The 12,519-nt window shown below is 37.1% G+C and overlaps 1 protein-coding gene across 1 annotated transcript in view; it reads right to left on the reverse strand.

Moving 5' to 3' along the window:
- Positions 1–7,334: 7,334 nt before the first annotated feature.
- The window catches only part of LOC126248719 (E3 ubiquitin-protein ligase HUWE1-like), a 454,581-nt gene continuing 449,396 nt past the window's right edge, over positions 7,335–12,519 (reverse strand). The window contains exons 57-60 of the mRNA XM_049950025.1: positions 11,876–12,009; positions 10,673–10,838; positions 9,594–9,784; positions 7,335–9,516 (exon numbers count right to left, since the gene is read on the reverse strand). Of these exons, the coding sequence (XP_049805982.1) occupies positions 9,414–9,516; positions 9,594–9,784; positions 10,673–10,838; positions 11,876–12,009 (594 nt within the window). The 3' untranslated portion in view covers positions 7,335–9,413. The remainder of the gene's footprint in view (positions 9,517–9,593; positions 9,785–10,672; positions 10,839–11,875; positions 12,010–12,519) is intronic.

Consider the following 12,519-nt stretch of genomic DNA (forward strand, 5'->3'; position numbering starts at 1 on the left):
TTGTGATGCAGACACAATGTGACTTTGCACCCATTCTAACATTTCCATCTGGTGACTTGTTCCTGACCACAACACAATTTTGAGATGAGCTGATAGCTTCAAAACAACTGGCTCCATAATGAAGGAGGAGCCACCTTGCCCTGTCAACAAAGTCTGTTATACTCGTATACATTGAGTAAGGGATGTCTGAAATACTGAGGCCTAAATGACTGGAGGGATTGCATGCTGCTAGTTTGGGACTTAAGGAGTTAACAACACAAATGAACCTGCACTAATGTCTTGATCATCTTCTCTACAAAATTCAGATTTTTGAGTAGCTTAGTGAAGGTGATTATGAACAATGGTTGTTTCTTTTGTGAAGTCATGCTTGAAAAAATGATCAATAATGAAGACCTGATTTTTTTTTCATGAATGATGAAGCACATCTTCATTTAAATAGATTACTTAACATAAAAAAACAGTAGATAACAGCGCAACAAAAATCCTCAGATGTTACTACAGTCCCCTCAACACAGCATAAAGTGAAAGTATGGTGTGCTGTTGGGGAGAAGGGCATTATTGGCCCGTACCTTTTTTTTAAATGAAAACCAATGGCTATCTTATGTGATCAGTTTCTAGGCCATCTTATCTCTAGATATGGTAATCTTCACTGGCCTCCTTGCTTGCATGATCTAAGCTTATCTTACTTCCTTTTGTGTGGATATCTCAATTCGCGATGCTCAGAAGTTGACTATTTATGTTGATGTATGATTCTAGTCAGACCCAAAAGTTCAGGATAGCGTCAATTGATAGCTGATGTGTAGTACGAACAATTTTCTCCTTCATTGTCATCTTTAAGGTGTGTGGGTGTGTGTGCGTGCAGACATACGCGCACACGCACACCTTAAAGATGACAATGAAGGAGAAAATTGTTCGTACTACACATTGACGCTATCCTGAACTTTTGGGTCTGACTAGAATCATACATAAACATAAATAATCAACTTCTGAGCAATGCGATCTTCAAAATACAAATGAAACAATGAAATCCCAAACATACATTATGTATTAGGGCAAATCAAAGTCTTTGTCGTCCCCTCTCCTGTTTCGCCATATCATGGCTATAAAAGCGAAGTCACCATATCCATTACTGGCAGATGACTAGCTGACCTTTCTTTGGACCAATCCAGCATTATCTGCCAGTAGCTCTGTGGCACAGTGCTGTTGTGCTGTTGTCAGTTGTGGTAGATGGTGACTATGCTTCCCCATGTCCATAGCACACAAGCAACAAAGTTTGATTCGTTTTCTATGGAGAAAGGGATGAACGCTCATTGAAATCCACAGCAAAATTAAGCCTATGTGTTGATCAAAGTTTTTTTGCTTTGAGAAGTGTGAGGAGGAGGAGGAGGAGGAGGAGGTGGTGAGAGTTCACAAAGGCCATGAAGCCTTGCAAGACAACGAGCATTCGGGAAGGCCACATTTGTCATTGACTGATGGCAACACGACCTGCATGGAAGAAATGGTGAAAGTGAATAGGAGACAGAACCCCAAGGACATTTTCTTAAAGCTTTGCATTTTGTATGGGAGTGTTTAGGACACCATTCATGGGTCCTTAGGGTACCAGAAGGCATCATCTCAGTGGTTGGCTAAGTAGTGGCATGGCATGATGAAAGGCAAGTGAATGATTGCTTCATGAATTATCTGTGACAGTATGACAAGGGGGCTGACAGTTTCCTGGACCACACAGTTATTGGTGATGACACATGGCTACTGTATTTCATGCTGGAATCTAAGAAGCGCAGCATGGTGTGGAAACATCAGGGTTAGTCTGGGAAAAAAAATTCCATTTGTTCGGAAAGTGATGTTAATGGTCATCTAGAACTGCTGGGGACCTCTCCAGCTGATTTCATGTCACTAAATGCAATCATCAATGCTGACAGTTACTATTCCACACTTCCACATCTGCAGGCTGCCACCAGGGATTCTTGATGTAGACAGCTTGGTTGTCCTCCACAACAATGCGAGGTCATGTGTCACAATCAGAAATGCTGACAAGCTCCAGTCATTTCACTGGGAGAGTCTGGGCCACCCAACATTCACTCTGGACTTGACCCCTACTGGTTTCCACATTTTCAGTTTGCTGAAGAAGATCTTGGTACGACAGCAATTCACGTGCAACGGTGAAGCCTAGATAACAGTCTGACAATGATTCCACAGTCAGCTGATGGATTCTACTACTGGGGCATCTCAGATTCAGTGCTGTGATGGGACAAATGTCTGAATCTGTGTGGGGACTATGTGGAAAACCAGTGTAAGGCACGTAGATTTTTAATTCCCTGTATGTACCTTATTTTGGCCAATACAAGATAGTGGCAATGACTGGTTCACCCTCATACTGTCAAAAGTAAAAACAGCTTTTTAAGCAAAACTGATCAACATTCTTTTAAACAAAGGAAAAAAAATGTGGTATCAAGAAAAGGTGAGTTCATGCATTTGCTGACAGAAGTAGTGGCAGTGTGTTTCTCTCTTCCTCATTGAGGAGATGGTGTGCTCTTGCCATCATCTGAGCTGTGTACTATTACACTTCATAATTGGTAAATGCAGTAAGTGTATACTTTAACTATGCAATTAGTAAACACTCTGATGTCTGCACTTACCACTTATGAAGTGTAACAGTACACAACTCAGAAGCTGACAAAGATACACCACCTCCTAGATGAGGAATAGGAAAATGCTCTGGCATTACTTCTGTCAACAAATACATGGGGTATTTGCCTCGATATCACCTTTTTTCCTCTGTTGGGGAAAAAAGGGGAAATGGGGGGGGGGGGGGAGATTAAGGTTTCATGTAATTCACAATGAGTTCATTAAAGGCAGAGTACATCTTCATGTAAGAAATGACAGCAAAAGTCAGCCACATTCATTTCATAGGAACCATCCCAGCAGTAGACTTCATAGATTTATAGAAACCCTGGGAAACTTATATTGGGATTGTTAGATTGTATCTGTATCCCACTCTTCTCACATACAAGTTTAGTATGCCAACTGGCCCCTCTGTGTTGAAAGACATTTGTCTCTTGACTGACTCCTTATTTTTGATCTCCTTAACCACTTTAGTTCATATGAAACTGTGGATCTCTTGTACCTCACCCATTTTGTTTTCTTTAACACACTATTCTAACTTTGTACCAGTTGCATCCCTTAATGCACAGGTTTCTCTGTCTGGTTGTGGTTTTTCTGTGGAATGGCCATCAACAAACTTCTGCTAAAAAGAAACTTGTGAAGAGTTACTGTTAGTTCATTTATGCCAAAAACAATCTTTTCCTGAGCTGTAACTTCCAAATAACACTCAATGACTGTGTAAAATTTGATTGAATATTAGCACACTGATGTCTCAAATTGTTGCCTAACCCAAACTACACAGTTGAAAACAAGATTACATCTATCTTATATCTACAAATATTTAAACCAAAGTGACCCGCAACAGTTCTGTCTGTACGTTCAGGATATGGTTTTCTGCAATAGATAGACTGAGTCTCAAGGAACATTTGTGTATACTTTAGAAACACTTTGTGAACTCGTGCACTCTGGCTAGACCATGATGAATTAAAGTCCACTGTCACTGTGAAAGTGACGGCATTGCCACCTAGTGGTGAATGGAAAGACTTCTGGGAATCACAGCTCTGCACAATGGAACAGCCCCAATAAAACTGAGCATGTGCAAAAGCTCTGCTTCCTTTTGTGTACTGACAACAGGCAGAATGTGTATGGCATTGCGCACTCAGTGTAGTCATGCATTAACATGTTCAGATATTATTTGTTTTAACACTTCAAAATTCTACATTAACACTGGTAATCTAATCTCACTGGCAAGAAAGGGATATGGGCCTTTTATGATCCTAAAAGTTTCTTTATGTCATCTGTATTTTTTTCTCAGCAATGTAAAATCTAATGTGCACCAATAGCAAACTAGCAGACGGCTCATAAATGTTGGCGAATCATAAGCTTCTTATAGAAGGGAACAGATCTGGGCATGATCTTCTCAACACCTTTGGCATACAGGATGGAATGGGTTTCAGAAATGCCTTGTGGATGACTACAGAATATTTCAGAAGACTTCTAAAGATGTTTGGAGGGCACATTTTGGGGAAAAAAAGACTAAAGCTTCAGATTGCCACCCTGTGCTTAAGTCACATTACGAATTCCAATTCAAGCTCATAATTCACTACAAATTCTTTCAACAATGGGCAGTGAGTTATTTAACTTTGAGGTATCAAAATAAATATTACCAATAACAAAAAGGTTGCTACTTCATCATCAAGCTGTGATTCGACACTATAAGACGTGAAAGAATGAAATATTTTCAATGAATGCTTTCCACGCCATCATTTGATATCGACCGCATAGCAAAAACATCAATTCAAAATATCTGATTTTAAATTTTTTATGCAAAAAGTAAAACTTTCCCAAAAATCTACTTCAGTAGGGATGCAGCTCCAATTCATTTACAAGTTTTTCAGCGGCATATTGGATGTCTCAATTTTCTGCTTTCCTTTCATCAAACCTAAATGTGGACACTACTAACTGCATGGCAGCGTAAAAAAGCCAGCCTCAGTAGTCCACAGCAAAGAATTGCAGCACTGAGTGTGTACAATGACAGAGTGCATACTTTTACATGGGGAGTGCTCTCATGGGCTACACATAAACAAGGTGGTTATAATTAAACTTTCTCTACTTGAGGACCTCCCATGAAAAGTGAGTGATCTTACAACAATGAAAACTTTGGGAAACATTTGCAAGGATATGCAGAAGAGAAATAAAATGTATTTCTTTCAGCGGTTTATTTGTTAATTTCCACATGAGGGGCAATCATTTGTTCATTGTGTACCATGTTTATGTTCCTGACTACAAACACTGCTCCATGTGATTAACATCCGCACCCACAACAGCCTGGAACCTCTCTAGAGATATCATTTCACAACTGTTCACAGCACTTAGTAGACCATGGAATGTTCAGCTACTATGAAACAGCTCAGGGATTGCTGGAAGATCACACATTACATCCAGAATTCTCACCCATGCAACTGCAACTTCAAAAATCTTTAGTGCAACTGGCCATTGACCTCACCCATCAGCAGTTCCCAATCCCTCAGTTACTTTGAACTTTCAAATCGTGCTCAACTCCAGTGCCAAAAGAGGACCTCTCTGTGTTCCTTTAATGTGTCAATACTCATGAAGAACAGCAGCACTATTGCTGTTGTTTCAATACAACGGCTTTATGAGTAAAGCCCTGCTCACCTTGTTGACAGTCTGCACACTGATGATCTTTTTTCAATCCTACATCCCTGTATCAGTGTCGGTATCTAATGGTAAATCATGACACTAATGCTAATAGCAAGACAAATTTTGCAGAGCACAGTCTGAACATCTTTCCCATAAAGTTGAATACCCATACAGTAAATAGTTTTCCGTCTACACTGGCTCATGTAGTGAAAGTTTAATTATAACCACCCCATACATCAGGTTGTTTTTACGTATTTAATTTCAGACGTGATCCGCTCAGAGCCTCTGATACATTATATGCTGCCAATTAAAAGACTGACTCTACATACTATTCGGCTGCTGCTGATTTCAACAAAGCTATGGCTTTTCTGATTATCAATTTAATCTTAGTGTAGTATATACATCCAAAATCTAAAATGAAATAAATTTCATAAAAATTTGCTTCTGATTGCAACTAGAGAACAATTAAATACATGTGTTTGGATAGATAGTATCAATACTCAAAATACTATGTACTTAATTTATATAACACTGTGTATTTTAACAATGTTTTACATTTACATTTACACAAGTTTACATACATACACAAGAAAGAACTTGAATGAGTGGAATCAGAACATCTCTCCAAAACTTGCATTTTTAACAATTTAGTTTGTTTGTTTATTTTTCTTTAATGCAACAGTTCATGCTTAATTAATATCTTCTAAAAATGATATAACAAAGTTTCTTAACAACCAGGTGAGTCACTTTCAAGTTTAAGTATTTTTAGCTGCCACCTTATTTAACGAATTTGGGATTCTGTAAGGGATATGCAATTTGACTATCTTACCCTGTCTCCGTTTTTAACATGACAGAAATATTTGTCATTAAAAGTTCAAATCAAATGTCTCTAAGCACTGTGGGACTTAACATCTGAGGTCATCAGTCCTCGAACTTAGAACTACTAAAACCTAACTAACCTAAGGGCGGCACACACATCCATGCCTGAGGCAGGATTCGAACTTGCGACCGTAGCAGCAGCGCAGTTCCAGACTGTTGTGCCTAGAACCCCTCGGCCACAGTGGCCGGCTATCATCAAAAGTGCAAGAACATTTCTGTACTGTCCCAAAATTCATATTTTCCACTACAATAGCACTGCTCAGAGCTGGAATTAAAATTTGGAACAACTACTGCTATAATTTCAATTATTCCTAAAGCATTTCTGAAACCGTTTTCAATTTCTACTTTATTTCACTTGGTTGGTTGAACAACCAGGAACCATGATAAGCGTAATTTAGAATTTTTTTTTGGGCTCAGATTCATCCTATTAACGCACTGTGTCAGCAACCATTTCCATCTCATTATTTTGTACCAACTGACTTTTTCTCTACATCTGTTGTCAAGGAGACTTGGTCATGCATATTTCCTCCCTGCTTGTCAATTTCTTCAAGACATTTCTTGACATTCTTTTTTTACTTCTTGAATGGAAAATGGTGTAGTATTCCTGGCACACTGGACAGTGTCCATCTTATATGACCATAATAGAAGCAAGGTCTGCACATTATGAGCAGTCCATTCATAATCCTCTCAACAGCTAAATAAAGTTTTTGTTTGAATTGACTTATGCTAAAGTATTGCATGGAATACCTTCTCTTCCAAAATTGTCGTCTTTATCTCAGCTGTACGCACAGAAATGAATTACACAATTGAAGCCTACCTCAGTTTCATTTAAAAATTAGCAGAATAATTGGAGCAAGCCTTCAGAACTACATTTTTAGAGCAAGCTTTCAGAACTACATCAGTGGAGTCACAGTTCGCATGCACTATAATGAAATGAGTAAAGTTTCTACATGTCCAGGGGTTCTGTTTAACCTGATGTACACCAGCAAAGTTTGCAACACCACATACAGTTTAATTTGTCTGAGGATACTGGTCTTCCCGCTTCAGTACCTTTCACTTTCAGCTGCTTGTCGTAAAACACACACACACACACACACACACACACACACACACACACACACACACACACGAGAGAGAGAGAGAGAGAGAGAGAGAGAGAGAGAGAGAGAGAGAGAGAGAAAACAGACACAGAGTGAATTTAAATATGTTTTATTAAAAATGCTTGAAAATTTTTCCATTTAAAAATCATACAATATTTGCAACTTAGTGAAAGGAATTGTGGCTACATTATTACTTTCTTAAAAAAAAAAGAAGGAAAAAAAAATTAAATGAAATTTGAAACACTTCATATCAAGTACAATTCCAGAAAACTGCACAGAGTGTACAAGTGTCACTTTTTCCTTTTTTTTCCTTCTTCACATCTGCAACTGTGTATTACTGCATGGAACTAAGAACAGATTCCAGTCTCAATTTTTTCATAACAGTACTCATAGCAACAGGAACTTCGCACTGTATTATGAACTTTAGAAAAAGAAATGCAACAATACACTGTGAAAGACTTCCTCCAATCTGTTAAAGTTATTTTTTGTAACACACATTTACTGCTTAACATGTATTTCATTTTGTGTATTTACACTGAATAAACCTTGCAACTCTGTGGGTATCATTCAATATGCACAAATTTATCCTTGTTATCTCTTTTTGCAGTGAGGTGGTTCACTAATTTGTCAGTGTGAAAATAACTATTTCTTGGAAATTTAAAGAAAACCATACACAGCGCAACAAAAAAAAAAAAAAAAAAATTTGCATAAAACTTAGCATTCCTAATATATTATAGTTCTGAGTGGAGGCTTTCACTTGATACAATGAAACATTGACACATCGACACATTGACACATTTTAGCTAACATCAATACAGATCTGTTATCTTATTAGAAACAAGACATGTGATTATCTGGAAATAATAGAAGGATAGGGTATTTCATATTATTTCTCCAACAAAACAATGCCACTCTATTTAAACATTAAGATACAACATCAATACATTGAGTGCAAAACTGAAGAAACTAATGTGATCACCTGCGTCAGTGACAAACACTATAATTCCAGATAATCACTGAAACTTACAGTTACATGAAAGAAGTATTTTTAGACCACCATTAAGATAGTCTCATTTTAATGAAGATAATTCCAACAACACTTCCAGACAGTTATTCCTCATAATTTAACACAGAATCCAATTATAATGTTTCACTTTAGAAATCTCTGTTTCTTCATAACATTTTTTTCTTGCATACAGTTCCATACAAGTGTACTTTGCAGTGACAGACACAGCCACACAGCACTACATTTAGCAAAGGGAAAAAGACAAAACAGTTCTGAGCTCAAATAAAAAAAATGTAATTAACAAATTTACAGGAATATTGCTACAGCAGTGCAACCACGTGAACGTAAGGAGGAACTGAAGGAGACACACACACACACACACACACACACACACACACACACACACACACACACAACCTGTGAGTGGGGGGTGAGAAAGGGGGGGGGGGGAGAGAGAGAGAGAGAGAGAGAGAGAGAGAGAGAGAGAGAGAGAGAGAGAGAGAGAGGGGGGGGGGGTGAATATAAATACTGGATGCAACAATGAGAATGCTATATCAGTCTCTCAAATTCCAGTGAAACAACTATCATCAAATAGTCAATGTTATGGAAAGTCCATAACATCTAAATGTTAAATATAACCAGTTTTTTTCTTCAAATAACAAAAAATCATCAATTTTCATAAAATCATTCAAAACAGCAAGTTGTTTGGCTTATTTCAAAACATCAATATAGACTAATCTGTAAAACATTTAGCACACAATTCTTTTACTCTAGCTGCTTGAAATGCTATTCACACAAATATCACATACATATATACACAACACTGTTTTCCTTTGAGATTTGAAAATGAATGTGTTATCATTAAGACTGAGTGTTCAGTTTCAAATATTCTGATAAAAATAAGGACATTGGACTTTTATTTTATGTCTTATATGTCAACAAGACTTCCTATCCTTTCATGAATCCAAGTCTTTTTCAAAAAGAAACTGCAGTTCTGATACCTTGGAATTTTATGGGAGGACTGCTTTTATAATTATTTTTACAACATTTAATATACAGGTAAGAAATTAAACATTATCAACAAAATCACAAGTTGTTGTACATGCACAAACAAGTTCAAGTGACCAAAATGTTTCATCAGTACAAGCACAGATTTACATTTTCCTTTAAGCAAACCCAAATCCTTCTGAACATTCATGGATTGCCTTTAGAAGGTATGTACGCAGCTTGTCGTAAGTCTCATAAACTGGCAAATCTAGTTGGTTGAAGCTGTAAAGATAAGAATTAATGTAAAACCTGAATAAAGCAAAATACTTTAGATTATAAGTTGGTAAAAACAGACATACCAAGTATGTGCTGAGGGCAATCTGTCTGTAGATCGATCATCCCTGTGAATTTGAAATTTCTGCACTCCATTCATTCCTTCAAGTGCTGCAAAACCTTGAAGTGGTACCTTTGATGTGCCTGTGACAAACTGGAGGAATTTTGCTCTGTTTGCTTGATCAAAATCACGCAGTGCTCTCCAAAACCACTGAATCTGTTTCCAAATAAAGATGTGGTCAGGTTATCAAATGTTTTAAAAAAATTAACATAAAATGTGCTAGTATCAGATCATGTTAAAAACTACAAGTGGTAGAGGATTAAAAAAAACATTAATAATAGTCACTCATTACAAATAATTGATCAAGTTACTCAAATAAGAATCTTTAAACAATAAATTTATGTATGAGAGTCATGTGGGAGGATAGACAGATTCCCACCTTTTATGTAAAATATAGCTCTGTGAAAATTTTATTATGATGATGATCTATGCATGACAACTTTTACATAATAAATGTGCAATTTAATTAACACTGCTTTTTGTCCTTGAGATTATATATAGATAGTAGAGGGAAACATTCCACGTGGGAAAAATATATATAAAAAATGAAGATGCTGTAACTTACTGAACGAGAAAGCACTGGTATGTTGACAGACACAATAAGAAACACACACACACACACACACACACACACACACACACACACACACAAATATTCAAGTTTTTGCAACCCAAGGTTGCTTCATCAGGAAAGAGGGAAGGAGAGGAAAAGCCAAAAGGATGTGGGTTTTAAGGGAGAGGGTAAGGAGTCATTCCAGTCCCGGGAGCGGAAATACTTACCTTAGGGGGATCCTTTTTTCCCCCCTAAGGTAAAGTCTTTCCGTTCCCGGGATTGTAATGACTCCTTACCCTCTCCCTTAAAACCCACATCCTTTTGGCTTTTCCTCTCCTTCCCTCTTTCCTGATGAAGCAACCTTGGGTTGCAAAAACTTGAATATTTGTGTGTGTGTGTGCGTGTGTGTGTTTTTATTGTGTCTATCAACATACCAGCGCTTTCTCGCGTGTTTGATTTTTTTAATAATATATATATTCCTTAGGTATTACCTGTAGTGATGTCGGAGTATATTTGTGATATTCCGTATTAGCTTTAAGGTCTTCAATGTCAACGTTGGGCATTCCTGAGATTAACAGTTCCAACTCTTGTTCATTGAATATTGATATCAGACGTTTTGGAATTATGTCATAGAATCCTTCTAAGAAAGCATATATCCTGAAAAATAAATAATATCCATAAGACTTCCAAACATTACTACTCCTAGTACCGCCGCCGCCGCCACCACCACCACTTGATTCTTTCTAAATTCATCAGTACAGATTTAACTCTGCCACTTTTCCACCTGCTGGTCTTTACTTAGACCAAACTAGTATCTTACATCTATGCAGAAAATTAAGAAAAAAATTCTTTTAAACTTGTGTCAGATGAAATATTGCAAGTCGCAACCAAAGTCCATGATGACTAATTGACTCATATTTTCTTGGGTAATTGAGAGAATGGTAACTACCACAACCAACCAGCAGATGCTTGAGAACTTCTCCAATTTATTAGAACAATATCTCGGTATACAGATGAGAGGCCTGCAAGAGTTGAAGATGACCCAGGATATATATGTAAAAATTAAACACCATCAACAGTTAAACTAAGATGACTTATTCTGAGGCAACATTCCATACGTAAAAACAGCAGCAGTGAGTCCACATCTTTACTGTGAAGAGATATAGCTCCACACTTCAGTATAACAGAATCTTACAACAGATTAGAATCGTGCTTTGCAAGAATTTTGTAACTGACATACGACTACTACATCTAAAAAGATAAGAAAGAACACATTTATTTTTTGAGCTTGAGTGTTGACTTTACCTCTCAGATTCAATACATAACAGCACATAAAGTGAAGCAAGTGGCAAGTTGAAATACTGAGTGTGCCTGAGGCATGCAAGAATAATAGAACTGGTAGTGCACTGTCCTTGGAATGTAGGTTTACAGTTTGGCTATCACAAATATTCAGAACAGCATACACAGAAGAATGAAAAGATTTCTTTCTCTACAGTATACAGTGTTATCCTTCATAAAAAATATTTTATATAAGCATGCTCACAAACAAAATCTTAACAGTTCATATTTAATAAACAGGTTGTTCTAATTTAACTAGGTTGCAAAAAGGTACTGCAACTGCTGCTCAAAGAAAATAGTGAGAATCACAATAATGGAGATCATCAGACTGTATAATGATTATGTCTAAAGCTTACTGTTTTCTAATAGCACCAGTCATTTTCATCTGGCAGACAAGACGGATGTAGTCCATTTTATTTTCTTCACAGACTTGAATATAACGACCATGCGGAATCAGATCCCTCACATCCGTAACACCAAACTCTTGTACCTATAAAAGATGTTTATAATGGACATTTGAAATACAATATGGGAAACTGTAAGTAATTTCATGCTATGAATTGACAACTGATCAACTTAGTTGCAACAAATTACTGTGTATATTATGGTCAGTTAGATTGTGAAACTGAGACTTCCCATTAAGAAGCAGATTTACAAAGGAATTTCTGTAGCAGTCACTATTTATGAATTACACAACTGCAAGGAAGAAGCAATTTTGAATGGCTACCTAGAAAAATAGCTGAATTTAAGCTGTCTTCCTCATGTGAGTGGATCATTTATTCATTCTCATACCAGTTACCTTTCAAGACATCACAAGAATTTAAATATGAATTGTACAAGAAAGCGTATAAAAATTTCTTAAATTTATGGAGGTGTCATATCTCGGAAAGGAAGAAGAAAAGGGTCAATGACCCGGATTGTTACCCACACTGAATTCTCACCTGATCCACAACATATTGAGAGGAGCTGGGGGCACTGCATGCTTGAGGCAGCATATTAA

The sequence above is a fragment of the Schistocerca nitens genome, chromosome 3 (assembly GCF_023898315.1).
Source record: "Schistocerca nitens isolate TAMUIC-IGC-003100 chromosome 3, iqSchNite1.1, whole genome shotgun sequence".
Classification (NCBI taxonomy): Eukaryota; Metazoa; Arthropoda; class Insecta; order Orthoptera; family Acrididae; genus Schistocerca; species Schistocerca nitens.